This window comes from Brachyhypopomus gauderio, chromosome 2 (genome assembly GCF_052324685.1).
Source record: "Brachyhypopomus gauderio isolate BG-103 chromosome 2, BGAUD_0.2, whole genome shotgun sequence".
NCBI lineage: Eukaryota > Metazoa > Chordata > Actinopteri > Gymnotiformes > Hypopomidae > Brachyhypopomus > Brachyhypopomus gauderio.
The window spans coordinates 23,966,315-23,989,837 of record NC_135212.1 but is presented as its reverse complement, the minus strand read 5'-3'; the positions used below and the strand labels follow the sequence as shown (position 1 = coordinate 23,989,837).

The following is a 23,523-nucleotide window of genomic DNA, read 5'->3' as shown; positions in this document are numbered from 1 at the left end:
AACTAGAGGACAAGCCAAAGGGTCATATGTTATGCGTATTATGCAACACAGTGTTGCAACTTTCTTAAAATAAAAGTTTCGGGGTAAATAGATCATAACAGATTGTGACCGTTAATGACTTGGTGTTTACAACCCGGGGGTGGGACGAGCGGTGAGGGGCGTTGTCCAGCACATGATGAAATTCATCTCCGTCCTCTTCAGTTTATGGGAGTATACATTTGCTTAGGCATTTGCAAAAGTCAGATGCAAAGGCGGCAATATGTTACCTGCTATAATGTAGTTTTGTTTCAGTCGCTTTTTGATAAACTTTTAAACCACTATGTCAAACTAATTTATCACCATCTAGCTTGGAGCTTTCCAAACAAATTTCAAAAGCTGATCTGAGCGCATGGGCCCCGGTGCAAGCGCGAGCTCCCGGGATGACGTGCTTTTCTGCATTCTAAACATTTAAACCGTTACCTCACCGACCCTAGTATCGTATTTCATCAGCTTAAACTGTAAAACTACTCTAAAATAGCTTTTTCAGACATTTATGGTCCAGTTCCCGTAATGTTGTTTACATTTCAGAATGGAGCATCAAAACCTTGCAAGCATTTGCTGACAGGTCCCTTATGGTAAAAGCTGATCAACAGTTTTATAAAACAAATAAATCCAAATAGAAGATAAGGATTATCTCAACCTGAGATCTGGATTTTTGGTGCGTGTTTTTAAAACGTTACGTAAAACAATAGACGACCAAACACAGAAACCAATCAAGATTCAGATTTCTTCAAATATTCGGCGTAGGTTTTTGTGAGCAGTCTTACAGGAGATCTAACCGGAATAGAAAAATATGTAGCTCATCTGCATAAACTAGTCATTGCAAAACAAAACTTCTTCACCAGAAACGCAATACACGATGCACAAGTTCCCCACTTTCGCTCTATAAAATACCATCCAGTCAGTAGGCCTACCCAGATTCAACAAAGCTCAGCTCTAATAAGACTTCACTGAATTACATCTGTCACACGAATCTAAAACTGCACACAATAGCACTCTGCAATATTCGGGTACCCATGGATGCCCACGTAAAACGCAAAAGGACGTAAAACGTAAAATGGCCACATGGTTATTTAGTAAGCTTCAGCCGTGGTAGTCTATCCTCGGCAACGTCGGGCAAGCAAACACGTGCCCCTTACTGCATCACGATCGCATTGACTGCGTTATAACGAAGTTGCAGTAAAGGAACTCTTATTAATACCGCACATAAAATACTTATGTTTTAATAAACATCACTGTGTATATGCGTCAGTGCCTTGGACGATGTTATATAGGCTACTATTGTACCACAAAGTAAAGCAATAAAATACGGTATCACCGTGTATGTATGAAGAAAACAGCTCTTTTGATAGATTTGTGCAATTACTTTTTTTGTAGATTTGAAGGTATGCTCCATTTAATTGCGAATAACTGTTCTAAAATACTAAGTATTTTGCTGATACGGAGATTTGGCCAAATCTGTACGCACCGTCACCACCAGCCACGCCAATTTATAGTACATTCTACCTGTGATTATGTAGCTTTGTCTGAGATTCACATTCAGGCCTAGACCAGACAAATGTGGCACCTTTGAATTAAATGCACGTGCCATGTGTGCACATTAAGCGTTTTAAAGAAAAAAAACAGTTGTTAAAATGTGAACATTAGCTAACATATTTTACTTTTAACTTACTTTCTCCACTGGCGGACCACAGGCAGATCGACGGGAGACAGAACAGGAGACCCCAAAATAAGGTCGAAATATTCCTTGCTGTTCCAGATCTCATTCCTGTCTCATTAATCAATTTTCCCAAAATAGAAAGGTCGTGTCCAATAAATATAAAAGAATAAAATGCTTTCGACTGCACAAATATCAAATACGCGCAGCTCTAAATCGACAATTCCTTGACATTTACTGAAGGGCTTTTAAAAACAAATCCGCGTTTTCTGTTGAAGCAAGTGGAGTGAGATGACAGAACACTTGTGTTAACAATGATGCTTTTTTTTCCTCTATATAATCAAAACATCTTGTTATTTTTGCCAGCAATGCAATGAGTTGTGACTTATTAAATTAACCGAGCCACGAATTTCACACAAACGACAATCCACATCTTCAGACTCCATTTCTTGAAGAAAAAAACCCCAGAAGCGACGCGTTCACGGCCAGCAAACGAAGGCGCTCTCGTCCACAAAAACACCTTATTTAGCACCAACGTTTCATGTAGGCCTAATTAGGGCCACTACCAGTGAGGTGTGAGGAAACGGTGAGGTCAGGCTCAGAAGATAGTGACTTGGATGAGCTATGAATGAAAACGCAGCCCCGTTCAATGAGTCTCCCAACAGGGGTAGATCCAAAATATCCGCCAGGACAAAAATGGTTTCACCAACTGCACCCCTCGGTTCTCCCTCCCTCCGTCTCCACTCGCTCTCACGCTCGGTTTCCAGTCGAAATATTCCGTTTTTTTAGTGACGCAAAAACACTAACGCGGAGCTCTTGAGTTAGTGACGGATTTTCCGAGTCGAGAAAAACCATAGGTTAGTTTATTACAAACGAATGCGAAGCCTCGTGTGAATCCCCGTCTCAGCAGCGGTACTGGTCCGCTACGCAACGACCGGACTCCTCTGACAGTCTCCGCAGAACCAGCGCTGTAAACAACACTCGGCTGTTCTCACACACACAAACACACGTTAAGCAAGCGGCAAAAGGCGGAGTGGAGTACGTGTGAGGTACCGGCCAAAAACGCTGCCATCGGCGTGGGAATCTTCCGGCAGGAACATTTATCACAGGACTACACAGGTTTTGACACAAACCAAAAGTGTTATATTTTATACTCAAGACTGTGGTATCAAGCAAGCCTTGTGTAGTCAGCTATTTCTTTGAATTGTCGCTATCCTATTATGTATTGTTGTTGTTGTTGTTGTTGTTGTTTACGCTATTTCCTTCATAGACTGATCCGGTAGTTTGAGTCATTTTCTCTTATATGACTGATGTTATAAGAATTCAAACCAGACTCATCGTCGGTCTAAACATAAACATAGGCCACGAGACGTGACCCGTCTCATCAGTGTTTTTAGTTTATACTGGATACCTTGTCAGAAGTATAGGTAAATAGAAAATACAATAAACCATTCTGAGACAGACAGGCGAATTTATTGGCCCATTATACTAGGCCCGACGTTCAAGAATCATCTAAGTCATTTATTTACATTTGCTTTATGAAATGGCAAGTTGGTTTAAAAGTGTAAAAAAAAAACCTCACCCAAACAGTTAATCGTGGTTTGCCTTAAAAATAAAAAGATTTTTTAAGTCCTCTTTGGCGTGTTGCATTTTTTTTGCCCACGATAGACACACGTGAGTTGAAGGTAAAACCCGATGTAGAGTTTCATTCAGCTAGGTGGACAGGACTCTTAATTATGCGCGAATTAACGTGTTTCTTAGCACGTGTTTACTCAACTTCCGTTACCTCAACGGTTTACCCAGATACGGTAGCTTGGTCGTTGTACAGATTATGATATTTACATTTTAAAGTTTTCAGCAAACATTTCCTTTGCTCAGCCGCACTGATTTGCATCACGAGAACGCAAGCAGAGCGATTCTTTCCAGACAGAGCAGCCCGCAGTTCAGCTTCGGTACTCTTAGCTTTAATCTTTACAGTATATTACAAAGACCTGTTCAAAGATTTGTAAAATCCGAAAGGCATGTAGGACGTAGGCTGACCTACTAGCTTTTCTTCTTTTGGTTACATTTAACAAACCTAGTAATAATAATTAATAAGCATAATAAGCAATTATAATGTCTAAAAGAAGCATATACGAGCAGCAGATGGTTATGGCATTAATAGGGTTATCATTATCAATAATGTTATCAATAATAGGGTTATCCGATCTCATTACGGCATACACACAAGACCGTGAAAACGTCGTCGTGTGCGAGAAAAACTCTTATATGATTTTATATAAGAGTATGCCATCAGAATCGTCTAACAAAACATCTCACAAAATTCTTCCCACACACACCGAACCCGTACTTGTTCCGTTAGAAGAGATAACTTGATTTGGCAGTCTTGATGAAACACAGCATCATTTCGTGAGACATTATTTCAGATGACAGCATATACTTCATGGCCATTCGCGCGACCTACTCGGTTTCAGCAGTCGCTCAAGTTCAATTAAAATGCAAGTTTGTATCTGGCGCCTCCTTTTGGATGGTAAAGGTATTACCTCATGTCTATCTCATTCCTCATATCTAACTGAAGCCTCTCTCCTCCTGATTACAGGTCATTTCTGTTGTGTTCAACAAACAATTCACGCGGGTGTACTATCCATTAAATATTAAATATACCAAAATATAAATATAAGAAAATGGCGTGGACACTCAGCACTCTTGCTTTTGGATGAATCTTTCCTCTGATATGATTACACAGAGTGTTTTTATATTGGATAAGGTTGTTTAACTTAGATTGATTCTGAAAGGCCAGTGGAATCCAGATGCCCAAATTAGTCCTTTAAATAGATCCTGCCTTTAAATAGATCAGTTGTTTCTCCATGAAACACAGTATATGTCAACAATTTCCGTGAGAACAGAGTGCAGATTGTTCACCCACAATGCATATGTTGTACAGAGGATACATGTAAAGTGTTCAGTACTCTTTGAGGGCACATTATGGCCTTTAAAAACAATTATGTGCTGCAAAAACACACCAGCTGATTGTCTGTCTTAGTAACATGGCCAAATCTATACCTGAATTTCTCTCAATTATCTCCATAGTCTGAAAGCTCTCGCAGTTCCATAATGTGAGAGCTTGGCATTATCTTAGGACTGCAATGTACTGACAAAAATCATTTGTTTTAGAAAAGAACAAATCTGGCAACTATAACCACCAGTTAAATGGCACATCTGGCTGTTCCATCAGCAAATACACATACACAGGTGTACACACACATACACACACATGCGCTCGCTCCCGAGGGTTTTGTTCGTCAGCCCTGCCCACTTGCATTTGTGATCGTCCTTCTGTGCCAGCTGCTGAGGAAGCCCTAACTCAAGTGCTTCCCATTCGAGTTAATTTTGCCCTGCCACTCAAGTGGAAACACGAGTGTTTACAATGGGTGCATTGCACTTGCTAACAAGTTCCGCTGTAAACAAGTTTTTCACTTAGATGGAGCGGTGGGTTGAGGTTGAGCATGGAGGGTGAGTAAGAGGTGAAGGTGACGATTATATTTCAGAAAAGAGAGATCTCTGGAAATCATAAGCCTTAAATGAAGACAGCTTAGTGCAGCATGCTGATATATCACTGAATTATCTGATCTTAACTGACATTCATGGTTAGGGATAGTAAATAGTTTTGCTATGTAGCACAGTAATTTGACCATCCATTATTGTTCTGGGACACATGTTATCCAAAGATGGAGATGCAGACTGCTTTTTTATACTTAAAATGTCACTATATTATCATCCTGCTATTCTACTGTAAATAATAGCTGAGACGTGTCATGTCTCACCTGTTGTTATCTAAACATATTTGTAGCAGGAAGTCCAAAGGGGTGTGTATAGATTCAGGTTCAAATTTCATATTTATTGTCTACAGAGAGGTTCCTTCGCCAAACTCATATAGATATATGATATATATGTAACAGTACCAGTAAACAACAACATACAATCATTTATTTAGATGGTAATAATATACAGTTCAACAACCCTGACAAACAGAGCCATCTCAAAATTCACAGAAACACTCCTGCTGTGTTTCATTATGTCACTCTATGAATATAATCCAGTTCTCTTAGCAAAAGATAAAAGACACTCACTGTATACGTACACCAGTAATTAATCATTTATAATCTCTTATAAATACATAGTGTATACACCTGGTCATGGATGAGTAAGAACGTTTCTTCAAGATCATAAGAGTGACATTTCTTATAAGACAGCTAAGTATAAAATCTAAACTAGTATATTTAAGGACAATTGGAACTGTGGTTAGTTTTTTCTCGCACCATAGAATTTTGAATTCTCAACTAGATTATTGTGTTGTCACACAAAAAAATTAAATCTTATTAGAAATGATCTACTGTCTGCAGCTCCGTAATCCATGCCTTCATCATAAAGAGGCCATATCAGTGTGTCAGGTGTATAGTCTTATAGATTTAGCCCTAAAAAGCTATAATTTTTCATAGTGTACTGACAGTCCCTGTATTTCGAAGGTGAAAAGTAAATAGTATTATATGAATGCTTAATTTCTAAATTTGTATAGTTTTTGTATAGTTGAACTTTACAAAAGCAATGTATGTTCATAGAGAGCCCTTGTACATTATTGTTGTTAATAATCAGAAATCTGATAACTCAGTAGCAAAAAGTTAGAGTTCAGAGTGGCATAGGTCTGGATGATAATCCCCATGATGGGTCTGGTCATCAGGCAGGATTGAAAGCACTCACAGCACTCCAAGCATGTAGGAGCAACACAGTGCTTTGATGAGAGGCACAATTCCAGGACGAGGTAAGTGTGACCAATGTGAGACAAGAAGTTCTGCATGCCAGACAGTCAGTCCTACAGGTGCTTCAAAACAGTGTCTGTAGGCCAAGATCACCTTTCCAAACAACAGCTTTTGATGCCAAATAGCCTGAGAGGTTAAATAGCTGGGTTGATCCCCTTAAGATCATAAAGCCACAGTTCAACAAAAACAGATTCGGCAAGCCAAGCTGGCCTTTCCCTGTAAGAGGAATTCCAGGAATGTCGACAATTTCTTAGTGGGAAGTTGGTGGTTTGTGTGCAACAGGGAAGAGGGGAGGTAGTAAATTATAGCAGCACTTTTTTCCCCATACAGATTTAGAATGAGCAAAGATTATTGCTCATTGGTTCATTGTTAATATAATTAATAAGGTTTAATTACCAGAACAGCATCGCAGAATCTATTCATGCAAGGCTAGCCCAAGCTTGTATTATTATCTTAATCAGGATTGCATTAAAAACAAAAACAGAATTGCATCAGATCTCAGGGTAATAAAAAAGAGTGGCACTCTGTTATAGGTTTGACATGGTGTGTCTGGAGAGCCAGCACGTCTCCATCAATTACTGTGACATGATAAACCAGCATTTCATTAGCACAGCAATGGCTCACCTCATAGTTTCTCTTTCAAAGCGTTCAGACCCTTGCTGCTGAAGTTAACCTAATGACAAGAACAAGATCAATCTCATTTAGTTGAATTCTCAAAGTTAGAGCTTGTCTTTCCATTGTAAATAATATATTATTTAAAACTAAATGGGCAAATATGACCTATTTTGCAGTCTCAATTAATTATTTATTCTAAACGTCTAGAAACCTTTAGACTGTCGCCATCTAGTGGTTGATGTGAACATGGCTAGTACTCTAATTTCAGTAATTAATTAATACGGTCTCTCACTGCAGATCATTGGCGCTGAGCGCAAGAGGAAGAACACCCCCCAGGCAGCTACCGCACCAGGCAGGACCCCAGATACAGACTCTGCAAAGATGCTACTGAGACAATGCAGCATATTTGAGCAGGAGGCAAAATGCTAGCAGGTAGAGCATACATGGAAATCCATAACCAAGTTGCAGAAATAGAATACAGAAACATCTCTGCCAAGTACATGCTAGACGTTCCAAGATTAAAGTGAAATATACTCCTGAAGGTGGTTGAGGAATGACCAGGCAAAGATCCTGTGGGACGTACAGATACAGACCATCTGGACGTAGTACTGATGGACAAAGGGCAATATAAGGCTGTAGTAATAGATGTAGCAACCCCAAGTGATACAACATTACATTACATACATTACATACAACATCAGGAATAAACAACATGAAAAGCTTGAAAGAAGAGAAGGAAAGGGGGATAAAAACGATGGTTCCAATGGTAATCGGAGCACTATGGGCTGTGACCCTCAAACTGAGAGTGGCTCAAGCAGATAAAATCGGAAGAGTGGAAATGTAAACTTACACCTCAAGGCGGAATTGTTGTATGTGTAGAAACACAGCCTGCCTTGGTCTGAGGTAAACTAGACCACTGAGTTGAATTTATCTCGACAAAACCTTCATAAAAGTATGTTCATTTACTTGACAAAGCTTTAAATGATTTATTAGTTTGTAATTAATAATTAATTGCTGCTGGATATCTCTAAGCTTGTGTTAATACGTATACATGTCATTATGCACAAGTGAAAAGCATCGCAAAAGTGGCACAGGTTCTCGAATTCAGATAGTATAATACAGAGTTTTAAAGTTATTTTAGAAACGTTAATCATAGTCATGCCGTTACAAAATTCGACACTGGGTGGAGCTGTTTTACATGAAGCGGAATCTCAAAGGTCAACGCGCCTTCAAAATGGAAACCAACTCGAATTTGCCTGTCAAATATCGAGGTAAGAATATAGCCTTTTACTTTGATTATATCTATTTTTAAAATGCCCCATACACTAAAACAATAGAATGTTTCTTTATTATAAACACTGGTCTTACACACAAATGTATTACGAACAATTAACCTGTCGACATTTAGGCTAAACATGCCCCCCCCCCCCCCCCCCCCCCCCCCAGATATCTCTCTCTCTCTCTCTCTCTCTCTCTCTCTCTCTCACACACACACACACACACACACACACACACACACACACCATCTACAAGAGTTAACAGAATAACCTGACAAATGTCTGTAGCTAGTTTTAACTAGGCTATATCAAGTTCTGACAGACAGTTATATAAATATTCTCCATTTCAGGACGTTTTTGAAAAACTCAAATGTGTAGTTATATATTTCAAATTCGATCCATTCCATCCATTATCCATTATCTGTACCACTTAATCCCGCTAGTCGGGGTCACGGTTGGGGTGGATGGGCTGGAGCCAATCCCAGCGAAGGCAGGTACACCATGGGCAGGTCGCCAGTCAAATTCAAATTAAGAATTCAATTTTTTCAGTGAAATATCCAGTTGACCTGCCCTCTGAGGATTACAGGGAACTGAATACAAACTCTGTTGAACACCTGTCAAGTTTAGGTACGAAGTCCATTCGTTTTCCCGATGGGGCAAAGGTATGACCATTACTGGGGGTTGCCTTGTATTAGCTATATCCTTTTGTTAAAAATACGTCTCATTGATAAAACATAAAACCGTTAATTGTACATCTTCAGGTGAAGATAACTCACGATAGCGTAGGTCACTTGATGCTGTTTGGTGAGGATGATCCACCACATTCTGTTTTGGCTCTTCATGTGCCCGGAGATGAAACACAGGGTTAGTACCATTCTCCAGCCTGTTTGTGATGCTTTACTTTAAATTGGGCTTCACCTACTCTTCAGTCAACGGTCTGTGTTTATTTTATTTGTTTTTGTTGTTTTTTTTGTGTACTTTAAATTGGCTTAACCTGCTCTTTCAGTGGTTGCCTTATATCTGCATGAAAAATGGTGGCCCATCAGCGATGTTTTGAAGACATCCAGCACACACAGAAATGGACTTGTGTTTGTGAGTTTGTCATATGTATACATGCAGAAATGCACAAATAAAGTTTAGAACAAGTTGTAAATATTGTTATATTAGCAGTAGTTTTTTTTAGGTTGTCTGTAATATGCCACAAAATAGATGTTGTAACCTCTGTATTCCCACAGGTAGAGTCAGTGATGGAGAGAATCATATTGTTCATTCTCAGTCAGATAGTGTTTGGGGTGTGGGAGAGGCCTCTTGGAGAACATGTGTACTTCTCCGCCCATCCTGTGCGGGAACATGGCAAACTCCTGTGGCAAGATGGAGAAGCAGTTGGCTTTTACACCATAAAAAAGAAAGGTTTGATTTATTTTCATATCTTCTCTACACACCAGTCAGACAAAACTGTCCTCAAGTACAATACTGTGGCCTGGTGTCATGGAAACATTACTGAATACCCCAGGGCCACCTCCCTCAGCTGCTAAAATGTTTCATTATATGCGGACTCTCACCAGAACTACTCTTTGGCCTCCCTGATTCATTTCAGTACCTCTGACAAAAGATTGTTAGTCACTTCTTAAGTGATTACTTTTAAACGTGAATCACTAAAAAGACATTCTGTATTCTGTGTAGTTATTTTTCCTCACACTGCTGTTCAGAGGAGGATGGGTTCCCCTCCTGAGAACTGGACTATGTTAAGGTTTCTCCCACAAGTGCTTAGGGAGGTTTTCCGTACCAATGTTTCTTTTGGCTCGTGTGCTGTGGCCTGGAGATGGATTCTCTTTAAAGCTTTTGCCTGGTAACCTATGTGTGACAGCACCTGTTGCAAAAAGTGCTATACAAATAAATTGAATCATCTAGAAAGAATCCTTGCTAGCTGGTTGTCATCTTGTGTTTCAATCAAAACGTTAATGTAAATTCAATCCCAGCTATACTGGTAGTATTATATATTCTTTAATCATAGGTTGCATGTTGAAAATTAGAATACAAAGAAGCCATACTTTTATGTTTGTTTCCCAGAGCATATATGAAATAAGCCATCATTGATGTTGGTTACATTTTTCAGTTCAGTAGTTCCTTCTTCATCTGGCCAGTATACAAAGTATTAGCATTCTTGCATAGAGTTGTGGTTGGACGTTGTGGTGACTGCTCTTGCTGTTCTTGAAGGAAGCCTGTGCAGTAGCTGCAGTGGTCAGAGCTACCTTCTCCCCGTGCTGGACACCGTGTTTGTGCGTACTCACTGGAGGAGGAACGGACTGGCCCTGCTCATGCTTCAGGACTTCTGCACATCAGCGCCAGCAGAGAGGGTGCTGGGAATCAGCTACCCCATATCTCCCAGCATGTACGCAGGTCAGTCAGGCGAAAGGTGATGTATTAACTGTTGTGTGAGGTCTGACTAGGAATATTTTAATCAAATTGCTAATGTCTGTGAAAGAGAATGAAAAATATTAGGCGTTTCCGCTGTAAATGTCTTTGAACATCCTTTATGTGAACAAAAACGGACCCTGTTATCTAAAGGCAGTAATCTCTATGACCAAGATGTTTATTTAAGAGCCTGTATTACTGTATTCAATATAGTATCTATCTTATTGATAAGGAATATGGAATCACCATCAGAGATACTGTCAAATCCAAAGGTACTGGTGTAAAATAAACACCACAAATAATGAGCTACATGTTGTGATACAGTGATGTCTGTAGGTATTTGGGAGGTTACCAAACATGCAATTTTTTACATTTGTTTGAAGGAAGAAAAAGCTCACAGTATTGAGTGTATACATTCATAACATCTGCCTCATAGGAATGCATATGCATAGACTTTATATACGTAGACTATATACTTTATACATATATAATTAACTATTTGGTACACTGTTGAGAAAGAATGCAGTCATAATCATAGCAAGGGTCAACTAGTTTCTAGACCATGGAAAGCAAATTTTGAGGTTGATCCAAAAAGAATTTCTTAAGAAAAACTCCTACTTCTAGATGATTATTATAACACAGGCGCAGGCACAGATGGTTAAACAACACCTATCATAAAATCAAACTATCATATCATATCAACTATCATTAAAAATTATTCCCCTTTATACCATATTATACCACATTATACCATAAAGTACAAACTAGGCTTGTCACAATACTAAGAATTACAACTTCGATACGATACTTAAAAAAATATTGAAATTCGATACCATTTTCGATACCAAAGTCAGATACGGTGCTAATTTCCGTTTTAAAGCCTTTTTATTTTTTTTATAAACAAACAAATGAATGTTGATTTGTGTTTGAAAATGCTTGAAATTGTAACTTCATTTCACAACAAATATCTGTCTGACTGAACAGTTCTTTTGTGTTAACAAATACTAGCATCTTGTAATTCCAGGATGAAACATGAGAGAACGTGAAGACGTTACGATTGGGCGTTTTGAAAATAAACAACCATTAAATAATGTGATAAAAAGGCGAATAATTTCGAGTATATGTATAAATATTTAACTTATCCCAACAAACATGCGACGTCAGAAAGACGTTAAAATCAAGTCTGTATCACGTCGGTCAGTCTAGACCCATTTTTGCATGTCTGGTGGACGTTCAAAACTGGTTCAAAATCTGACAGTGTGACTAGGACCTTAACCTTTTAACTTAACATGAACGTCTATGACGAGTTTTCTATCTGAACGTCTGACTAGGACCTTTATTGGATGTCAGGACGTGCAAAAACTGCAACTGAACGCAGGGTTGCCAACTTTTGACGTTCGCTTGGAGTGAGATTTTAACCTGGAGCCGGTGGCGAGTGTATTTTGTTGAGCGGGGGGGGGGGGGGTGGCAAACGAAAGTTGTTTAGCGGGGATGGCGAACGTAAAATGGACACAGATTCAGTGTTATATCGCCGGTGGATGGCGCCAGAGCTAGCGAACTAGTAACGTATTCAATCATATATGTGGATCTGAGGTAAATAAACTGGATATTTTTTTTCGGCGTGAGATATCGGAAGTGTGGCGTGAGAGCGTGTGAAAACGGTCAAATGCGTGTGTCTCACGCTCAATGCGTGAGAGTTGGCAACCCTGTGAACGGCAGTAATAGACGTTTAAAAAAGACGTCGCTAAAACTTTCATTCTGGCTTTTCAGTGGACGTCTTTTGAACGTCTGACAAAGTGTCTTTGCTCGTGCTGGGAAATATTGAAATGGACCTTGAAAGTGACATACAAGTGTTTGAATTCCACAAGGTGTATGAACCCTGCAAACATGACTTTGTTCATCGCGCTGAAGCGCGGCGCACGCGAGGTCGTGCACCTCTCGAATTTTGTAACTTCGCGCGCCGCGCCTCAGCGCAATGAACAAAGTCATGTTTGCAGGGTTCAATTCAAGCGCTTGTACCAATATTTCCCAGGACGTTAAACTTAATTAAGTTAAATATTTATACATATACTCGAAATGATTCGAAATATTGCGCTTTTAATCACATTATTTAATGGTTGTTTATTTTCAAAACGCCCAATCTTAACGTCTTCACGTTCTCTCATGTTTCATCCTGGAATTACAAGAGGCTCGTATTTGTTAACGTCATACAGAGAACTGTTCAGTCAGACAGATATTTGTTGTGAAACGAAGTAGTTACAATTTCAACATTTTCAAGTACTTTAGCCTAAATTGCAGCACTTTTCAAACCTGAAACACACTGAAACACAAAGCAGCATTAAAATTCGTCAGGTAAGTGTTCATTCCCCTGTTTTGAGGGGTGTTTCTTTTATACTGCCACATATAGTTTCGGACAACACTGCAAAGCGGAAAGTAAAGCCTCCACCGCTCGCGGAGGTTCGCGCGAGGTGCGCGCGGAGTCGAGCGCTATGGTCACTCAACCAGGCTTTAGCGCCCTTCGTTGAAATGTTCCAAAAGCACCGCTTGCAAACGGGCTTGTTCATGTCCTTCGGTTTTCCATCTGTATCTGCTTCGAATCCAACAGCACTGCGTTTGCTTTAGCTGCCATATTAGCATTACAAACTGTCCTGTGCATTACGGCAGCTTGGGTGGGTCAAACGAAAGCGCATTTTATGTAAAAAGAATCGATACTTGAGGGAAACGAGTATTGTACCGTTTCAGAATGTTCAGTATTGATACGTATCGATATATCGATTTTTTTGACAACACTAGTACAAACCAACAATAAGCGTGAGGAACAGACAGACCAGGCTACAGTTTCCTTACTTTACCAAAACTCTGTGACTAGGACTAGGACAAATATGTAGAACAGAAGGAGGACATACCAGAGAACAGAAGGAGATACCAGAAAGCAGAAGGAAGAGATACCAGAGAGCAGAAGGAGGAGATACCAGAGAACAGAAGGAGGAGATACCAGAGAGCAGAAGGAAGAGATACCAGAGAGCGGAAGGAAGAGATACCATAGGGCAGAAGGAGGAGATACCAGAAAGCAGAAGGAAGAGATACCATAGGGCAGAAGGAGGAGATACCAGAAAGCAGAAGGAAGAGATACCAGAGAGCAGAAGGAGGAGATACCAGAGAGCAGAAGGAAGAGATACCATAGGGCAGAAGGAGGAGATACCAGAAAGCAGAAGGAAGAGATACCAGAGAGCAGAGGTAGGAGATACCAGAAAGCAGAAGGAAGAGATACCAGAGAGCAGAAGGGGGAGATACCAGAGAGCAGGAGGAGATAGCAGAGAGCAGAAGGAGGAGATAGCAGAGAGCAGAAGGAGATACCAGAGAGCAGAAGGAAGAGATACCAGAGAGCAGAAGGAAGAGATTCCATAGGGCAGAAGGAGGAGATACCAGAAAGCAGAAGGAAGAGATACCATAGGGCAGAAGGAGGAGATACCATAGGGCAGAAGGAAGAGATACCAGAGAGCAGAAGGAAGAGATACCAGAGAGCGGAAGGAAGAGATACCATAGGGCAGAAGGAGGAGATACCAGAAAGCAGAAGGAAGAGATACCATAGGGCAGAAGGAGGAGATACCAGAAAGCAGAAGGAAGAGATACCAGAGAGCAGAAGGAGGAGATACCAGAGAGCAGAAGGAAGAGATACCATAGGGCAGAAGGAGGAGATACCAGAAAGCAGAAGGAAGATATACCAGAGAGCAGAAGTAGGAGATACCAGAAAGCAGAAGGAAGAGATACCAGAGAGCAGAAGGGGGAGATACCAGAGAGCAGGAGGAGATAGCAGAGAGCAGAAGGAGGAGATAGCAGAGAGCAGAAGGAGATACCAGAGAGCAGAAGGAAGAGATACCAGAGAGCAGAAGGAAGAGATTCCATAGGGCAGAAGGAGGAGATACCAGAAAGCAGAAGGAAGAGATACCATAGGGCAGAAGGAGGAGATACCAGAAAGCAGAAGGAAGAGATACCAGAGAGCAGAAGGATGAGATACCAGAGAGCAGAAGGAAGAGATACCCAAGAGCAGAAGGAAGAGATACCATAGAGCAGAAGGAGGAGATGCCAGAGAGCAGAAGGGAATTGCGATGCAGTGCAATCTCTGTGAAATATGGCTGTGACCTGAGCACGTTGGACTGACTCTTCATTTTTTTGACAAACTGACTGCTAATCACAGCAGCATAACAAACCTGAAGTTTAAAGAAACAAGTTAAAGCAATGGAATGTTTTTGCCCTTCCAAGTCCGTCACCTGTCACTGTTCACACGCTATAGGAATATTTGTGGTTCACACAATACGGTGGTATCTGTGGTTCACAAACTTCCAACACTCATCAGCTGCTAAGGAATTGGCAATAAGGGGTTTACAAGCAATTTGTGACGTGCGGAGGAACGGACACGACACGTAGATGATGGGGTGCAAACACGAACTTTACTCAACAATAGACACGTAGCTTCACTGCGGTGGTGCAAGCACAACAATGAGATACTCACACTGGCATGAAACTTAGACAAAGACGAGCACACGACACTGCGCGAACGCACATTAAATAAGTGAGTTACACAGACCCACGTGACCTCGAGACAAGGCACAGGTGTAACAAACGAACACGCTCACAAACAACCCACACCCACGGAAGTACAAACATGGACATAACAGCACGCAGACGACGTCATGACACGCCCACAGGGAAGGGTCCGGAGCTGTCACCGTGACAGAACCCTCCGCCAGGGGCTCGCTACTCCCGGAGCGTCCCGCGTAGCTGGGAAGCCCCGAACCAACACCGACGGGGCAGGTCCGGAGCCGCCGGGATCGTGAGCCTCCGAGAGCAGTCACCCCCGACGGCGGGAACCGCCGCGAACAGCTCTAGCACACCCTCCCTGGGAAGACAGGGGAGAAAACATTAAACAATGGCACGCTGACAAACACACACACTGGAACATGAAACACAAATGGCACAAAAGGGAACAGTGGGTTAGGGAGACACAAGGGGACAGACAGAAACACCGGAACACACACATTCAGCCCCGAAGCCAGGCTTCCCGCCTGAGGCAACGCCAGTAGCGGCGCGAAGGCTCCGAGGGCTGGAGACGCTGCAGCAGGCGGTGCTCCTCCCGCCTGTTGCGCCCGCTCACCGCCAGGTGCCGCACGGCCGGCGGACGCGCTGGGTGGAGCCCTCTGGCGGGCGCTCGAGGGGCGGCGTGACTGTCCGACCGCTTGGGTGCCGTGCTTCGGTCGGACGCGCGGGGTGCAGCGCGACTGGTCGACCGCCTGGGGGCAGCACACCTGGCGGACGCGCGAGGTGCAGCGCGACTTTTAGCCCGCTTGGAGGCAGCGCGACCGGCGGGTCTCACAGCGACCTTCCTCCCGGGTCCGTGACTCCCTCCTCCGGGAGAACCGTAGGGGCTTGCTGCGCGATAGGTCTGCCGGCGCTCCCTCTCCGGGAATCTCCCGTAGGAAGCCCCTCCCTTGCCAGGCCAGCCCCCTCTTGGACCGGTATCGGGGGTGGTGTCCATATCCGGCACCTCCTCCTCGGCCACGCTCCAGTCCATGGACCGAGCGGGGGTCTCGCATCGGGAGTGGTCCATGGGCTCCTCCCCGCAGGAATCCCCACTCACCGATGCGAACGAACTGTCCGGTCCGCTCCCTCCCCCTTTGTATACCGTCGGGAGCGAACATACAGACGGAGGGCTCTCCCCCTCGCTCTCCTCACCGTAGTCAGATGGGAGGGGACTGACGTCATCCCCCCCGTAACGAACGGTGCTCTCCGAGCATACGGATGGGGAATACTCCTCCTCGGAGTCCACGCCTGTCGCCTCGCACTCCGATGGCGGAGCACTGACGTCTTCCTCTCCGTAGCAGACCGTGCTCCGTGAGCACATTGACGGGGAATACTCCTCCTCCTCGGAGTCCGTCCCCTCCGTCTCGCCCTCTGACGGTGGGAGACTGCCTTCCTCACCCCCGTAATCCACCGTGCTCTTCGAGCACATTGAGGGGGGATAGGACTCTTCCTCCTCGGGAGGGGTGAGGGAAAAGGCGCCCATGCCCACCCAAAACGGCTCATCGGTCTCTTCTTCCTCGGGGAAGACCGGGAGTAGCGCGCTATCCTCTCCTTGCTCTGCGCTCTCGGGCACTGGCATGGGAGAATACGCGTGCGGGGGTTCGTTCCTGCCGCCTCTTACCGCTCGGTGCGGGGGCTCTAGGGACGCGGCGAGGTCCTGGTCCCTCCACATGCGGACCGCGGATTGGCGTAGGTGTTCTGCCATCTCCGCGTCCTCCGCTTCCCGAGCCGCGCAGAGCATGTACGCGCACAACGGGTTCCTCATCATCTCCTGCTCGGAGACAGGGGCTTCGTGGTGACGGACCGGGGAAGAGCCGTGGTGGCGACGGCTCTTTCTCTTCCCTTTAGGCGCCCGGGTGGCGTATCCAGGCATACCTCTTTATCTTTGGCTCGTCTTTCTGTGACGTGCGGAGGAACGGACACGACACGTAGATGATGGGGTGCAAACACGAACTTTACTCAACAATAGACACGTAGCTTCACTGCGGTGGTGCAAGCACAACAGTGAGATACTCACACTGGCATGAAACTTAGACAAAGACGAGCACACGACACTGCGCGAACGCACATTAAATAAGTGAGTTACACAGACCCACGTGACCTCGAGACAAGGCACAGGTGTAACAAACGAACACGCTCACAAACAACCCACACCCACGGAAGTACAAACATGGACATAACAGCACGCAGACGACGTCATGACACGCCCACAGGGAAGGGTCCGGAGCTGTCACCGTGACACAATTATTAAAATGTTTTCAGGTTTTTTTAATACTGTGAATATGTCCAGGTCTTTTGTCCACAAAACAGCAATTGTGAGTCATTATTATTTGTCTACATTATTCTATGCTTAGAGATAAATTTTTACCATTTTTGACAGATAATTGTGTAGGTGGTGTTCAACCAGTTAAAATAAAACTGACGTGCGGAGGAGGCAGGCACGACGAACGAAGAACTGGTGCAATATATACTTTAATGAACACTTAGACACGAAGTTCAATGCGACAGCGCAAGCACTTCTTACAGACACTCACTCAGGCATGAACTTTAGACAAAGACAAGCACGAGACATTGCGAACGCACATTAAATAGGTGCTGAACACATTCCCCAGTGATCACGAGACAAGGCACAGGTGAAACTAACGCAAATGCTCACTAACAACCCACACCCACGGAACTACAAACATGGACATAACGGCACGCAGACAATGTAACGACACGCCCACAAGGAGGGGTCCGGAGCTATCACCGTGACAGAACCCCCCACCAGGGGTTCGCTACTCCCAGAGCGTCCCGCGCAGCTGGAAAGCCCCGAACCTACACCGACGGGCAGGTCCAGAGCCGCTGGTATCACGAGCCTCCGAGAGCCATCTCCCCCGATGGTGGGAATTGCCGCAAACAGCTCTAAAACACCCTCCCTGGGAAGACAGGGGAAAATACATTGAACACGGGCACAGTTACAAACACACACACAGGCACATTCAACACAAACGGCACAAGAGGGAAAAGGGGATTAGGGAAAAACATTGGGACGGACAAACAAACAGGCACAGGCAGCCACGAAATCATTCTGGCAGCCTGCCAGAGCGCTAGCAGTGGCACGACCCCTCCTGGTGTCAGAGGCGAGATAGGCGGTGGAGTCCCTCCGGTCTTCGGAACTGAGCTTCCAGCGCGTGCTGCGCTGCTCGGTGCCCCCGAAGATCATGCACACCGTTGCTTCCCTCAGGGCACTTCGGTCGCCTTTCGAGGCGCTACCAGGGGGTTTGTTCTACGCCACTCGCTGGTTCACGTCCGGGGCACCTCCACGGGCACCCCTAACCCCCACGTCGGGCTGCGGGCTGGGCCTACGCCCACTCGCACTCCCGGGGACAGCGCTGGCTCGCCCCTTGAGGTCTCCATCTCCCCCTCCTCCTCGGAGCCGCCCCGACCTAGAGACATCGGCTCCTCCGTCGTGCAGCTTGAACAGTCCATACTGCTCCCCTCCGAGGGTGCACGAGGAACGTCCACTCCACTCGGGAACGCCTTCTCAGACTGGACTGTCACCTCCGAGCACTCAGAGGCGCTGTCCTCCTCCTCGCTCTCGCTGTTGTGCTCCGAGGGCGGTGTGCAAACGGATGGAGGGGGGCTGACGTCATCCTCCTGCTCACCGTAATACTCGGTGGACTCCGAGTATAAGAATGGAGGAGGGCTGACCTCCTCTTCTTCCCCGTAATACTTGGTAGGGACCGAATAATGGATGAAGGGGGGCTGACGTCTTCCTCTCCCTCACCGTAATACTCGGTAGGGACCAAAGGTGCCTGTACCCACCACTATGGGCGCGCTGGATTCCTCCTCAGGGTACACCAGTGGGATGTCCTCTCTCATAAGGGCGTGGTACCCCTCTCTCCACGCCACTTCAAAGAACGCCTCTGCGTTCTTCTCCCTCACATACACGGGGGCAGAGGAAGACGCGAGACGGCGCTTGGCCTTCTTCTTCCCCTTTTTTCTGCAGGACGTGTGTCCTGGCATTTTGCGGCTCGTCTTTCTGTGACGTGCGGAGGAGGCAGGCACAACGAACGAAGAACTGATGCAACATATACTTTAATGAACACTTAGACACGAAGTTCAATGCGACAGTGCAAGCACTTCTTACAGACACTCACTCAGGCATGAATTTTAGTAGGGGTGACCTGCAATAGTCGCTGATTCGACTATAGTCGACTATGAATGTCATAGTCAAATGTACCATTCTAACTGCATGGGGGTGCCCAAGGACGCTGCTAACCATTAGTTGTTACATTAAGTGTCTTTGTTTTTGTTATATATAGCCTTTTGTCAAATAAAATCATCCTAATTTCTGTTAATAAATATTTTTAAATGATGTGTGTGCATTAACAATAGGCATCTTCCTTACTACACATTAATAAATCAACAACCAACATGGTACACCATTTAAAACACGTAAGGCGAAAAAAACAGTTCAGCCGTTTGTCGTTTCGGTGTGTCGTCTCGTCGCGTTACGTCTCGGCAAGTAGGCCTATAAACATTTTTTGTTGTTGTTTGCTTTTTAAACACCGTTACTTGAACCTTTCCTTATAATTTGTTTGCTGTTGTGTGGCAATTTCTTTTTATATATATTTTAGGCAGGCATATTTTATTTAAAATATTTTTGACATTTTGCACAGTGCCAGTTCGATATGCGCACAGACGGTTAATGTTCTCTAACGTTTCATTAAAAAAATAAATAAGTAATAAATAAAAGCTGAATAAAGCCAACCTACCATGTTTATTCATTTATCTGAGTGTATTAGGTTTTTACTTTGAAGTGGGAAAAAGTCCTGAATGAGAACGAGATCCCGTTTAAGGTGCTCTTAAAAAACCCCCTGATTCGACTATTAGTCGACTAAATGGAAAATCTGACGAATCAGATTCAACTATGAAAATCCTTAGTTGAATACACCTCTAAACTTTAGACAAAGACGAGCACGAGACATTGCGAACGCACATTAAATAGGTGCTGAACACATTTCCCAGTGATCACGAGACAAGGCACAGGTGAAACTAACGAACACGCTCAATAACGACCCACACCCACGGGCACGCAGACAACGTAACGACACGCCCACAAGGAGGGGTCCGGAGCTGTCACTGCGACAAAAACACATAAACTTTCTTAAATATTTCTATATTTCAGTAAATGATAAACATCAGAAAGATAGATCAGAAATATAGAAAATACTATTCATTTTTACTTCAGCAAGGAAGGAAAACACAGAAGACCAAATATCTTTACTAAGATATGGTTAAACAAAACAAAACAAAACAAACAAAAAAAAAACAATGTCATCTTTAGGGAGTCAGTACACAAGTTGTGTTTTGAAGAACTCCTCTGACACGCCTTGTCTCCACGTCTGTGTACAGTATGCAAGAAGTACCTAGAGGCCCACCAGGAACAAAGAGAGCGTCTCTATGAAGTCGAGGCTCCTGGGGAATGGAGTCAGAGACGCAACGTGTGGTTAAACATACAACTCCAGTCCCGCCCAACACACAGTGAGCCCCTTTGTTGTTGTACAAAGACAAAGCCAAAGAGCGTTTGATAAAGTGAGGTATTGATGTAATGACTCCCGTAACCCACAGCTTGTGAGGCTGAGGAGTTGTTTATATAGTGGGGGTTCCAGTGTTGGCCAGCACTCTCACGGTTCTGTTATGTAAGTTAAAGGAGTGCTCTTATCTTGCTGTGTCTGAGTCTGTTTATTTGAATCACCTCTGAAGAACATGTGAGTGCATTCAGCTTTTTTTTATAGGTGCAAGCTCAGGTGAAAGTCTACACAACACCCTGGACACAGACACAGAGAGAAAGGTGAATTCTCCTGTTTTGATATTTGATATTTTATATCAACTTTTTATTATTACATTTTTGGTATAAAAAAAATCATCCATTTATTAAAATAAAATGTTTATGAAGACAGATAACAATTGTTACAGATAACCATTGTTCTATTTCCATATGGGCAGTCATGGCCTGGCGTGGGCAGTCATGGCCTGGCGGTTAGGGAACTGGTCTTGTGACCGGAGGGTCGTGGGTTTGATTCCCAGACCTGAGGCCATGACTGAGGTGCCTCTGAGCAAGGACCTTAACCCTCAATTGCTCACTTGTATAAAGATGAGGTAAAATGTAAGTCGCTCTGGATAAGGGCGTCTGCCAAATGCCATAAAATGTATATGAACTTTATGACATACTAGGCAAAGCTATAAGGAAATCAGGAAACATTTTAGCTCAAATTCAGCCAGAATGAACTTTTATATAGACTGAAAAATTCTGAAATTATTTTTTAACCAGGTCCTGAAGTCCAGTTCAGAATCTGTACTCGAGAAGTCAAGAAGACCTCAAAGAAGCTGTACAGAGAAGCGACTAATCAACCAGATTGTGTCAAATAAATGTAAAAAAGCCAAGACATCCCTTTAAATGATGTTGTACTGAATGGGTTTAGATGTGAAAGGTTCCCAGAAAGTGTAAGTCATGTATCAGGGACATTGGTCTCCTCCATCACTCTTAGCAGGAGACTTGCAATATATTTTGTTTCAGTAATGTAATCTTAATCAGTAAACAGGTTAGTAAACCTATTGTGATTAGTAAGCATATTGTTATTGTCATATTATTATTGAGAAATTCTGAGTAAAATCCATGCAAAACAAAAACATTTCAGTGTGTCAGTGAGAGGATATATACAGTCAATGAAACAGCAGAAGGTTTGTCAAGAAGAATCTTTGTGCAAAACTATGATGGCATACAGTACTTCACAAAAATGTAAACCTATGTCAGGAAGTATAAACAGTTGTAGCAGTTGATGCTCAAAGCCAGCAATGAACAAATGGAACAAATTCCTTATGGAATCCTTATGGCCTGAGCTTAGACAGCACATATAGGATCGCATTCTAGGAAACACCCATAAATACGAGCAGTGTTTCTTATAACCTGATGTAAAGAAAATACAACTTTGACCTTGGTCTTTCAGTCTTCTTCTTGTACATCTGGAAGGGTTTTCCTTTTTAGAAAGACAAATGCAGCCTTCAACTCACACTTCCTGTCTCCCTCCAAGTCTTCATGATAATGAGTCCCTGAAGAAGGTTCTAGTTTCTGGCTTTTCAAGGACTGTATCTCACTTCAACTCCTCATTACTGGCATATTGACACATAATAGTGTATTTATTATTTTGACAACATGTAGATTAAAGCTTTGCGTGATTGTTCAAGCACGTTCTCTAATAAGAGAAGGCACAGCGCTTCTTTATAGGCACAGCTTGTATTTGTAAAACAAGTTCACCACAATTCAGAAACATTTTTTATTTATTGATATCTGGATTGTCTACATAATGCATTACAAACATTCCATTACATATTACATTTAATTAAATTATGTTGGTTTACTTCTGTTGTTTATAAATTAGCTATGATTTATATCTGTCTTTTCTGAATGTCCACATGTTCTTGGGGATCTAGTTCAAGGCCATGTTTAGACTTAAGTGCCAAGGCTTTATAAACCAGACATTGCATTTATCATTATATGACCATATGCATTTCAGATTAGAAAGTAGGTGAACAATGTTCTTTTTCAACGACCGTTAATTGGATCTGTGCTGAATGATTAGGCTTACAATTCACAAACCTCTACGGTCACTGAGACTTGTGCCTCTCCCTCACATTCTCCTCCTCCTGCGACTGAGCTGGTTTATACACAAGCACTGCTGCACATCCTAATTGTAGCCTTCATTCTTTTTAGCAATGAGAAGCCATTTTTCCTGCCCTATCTAATTTATGTTTAGATGTTACTCCTAAGCTTCTAGCCAGCTAGGAATGCGCACCCTTGAATCCCAGTCAGTAACCGTGCTCAGCCGCTCACAGACTCTCTATCTCCCATTCATTAGTTATACTGTTCATCTGTTTCCACTTTTCTCTGTTTAAGCCCCACAGGTGCCAAACGCCACCACTTCACATTGTGTCCTGCTTCCGCCTACAGTAAAGCGCTGCTTTATGCTTTGCACTAATCCGCTGCATTAATTGTGGAGTCTTTTTGAGCTTTTTTGTTTGCTGTTTAGGCAATTTCCACGTATTTTATTACCATCACCCCATCCTTTAATAAAAG

At 43.3% G+C, this 23,523-nt stretch overlaps 2 protein-coding genes across 7 annotated transcripts in view; one reads left to right on the top strand and one right to left on the bottom strand.

Annotated features, from left to right (window-relative positions):
* Window positions 1-2,680, bottom strand: part of igf1ra (insulin-like growth factor 1a receptor) — an 80,477-nt gene extending 77,797 nt beyond the window's left edge. For both annotated transcript variants that reach the window (XM_076992200.1, XM_076992201.1), the window contains exon 1: window positions 1,712-2,680. In XM_076992200.1, coding sequence (XP_076848315.1) covers window positions 1,712-1,805 — 94 coding nt within the window. In that variant the 5' untranslated portion in view covers window positions 1,806-2,680. The remainder of the gene's footprint in view (window positions 1-1,711) is intronic.
* Window positions 2,681-8,315: 5,635 nt separating this feature from the next.
* fam169b (family with sequence similarity 169 member B) lies at window positions 8,316-22,689 on the top strand. 5 transcript variants are annotated; one of them, XM_076992196.1, is made up of 10 exons: window positions 8,357-8,399; window positions 8,955-9,067; window positions 9,167-9,269; window positions 9,412-9,497; window positions 9,641-9,815; window positions 10,623-10,805; window positions 20,802-20,930; window positions 21,185-21,240; window positions 21,396-21,555; window positions 21,721-21,840. In XM_076992196.1, the coding sequence occupies exons 1-9, from the start codon at window positions 8,363-8,365 to the stop codon at window positions 21,447-21,449; spliced, it is 936 nt and encodes a 311-aa protein (XP_076848311.1). In that variant the 5' UTR covers window positions 8,357-8,362; the 3' UTR covers window positions 21,450-21,555; window positions 21,721-21,840. The 5 variants fall into 5 exon arrangements, with proteins under 5 accessions (XP_076848313.1, XP_076848311.1, XP_076848312.1 ...); XM_076992197.1 differs by having other exon boundaries at window positions 21,396-21,548; window positions 21,721-21,826; XM_076992195.1 differs by lacking the exon at window positions 21,396-21,555 and having other exon boundaries at window positions 21,721-22,689.
* Window positions 22,690-23,523: the final 834 nt, after the last annotated feature.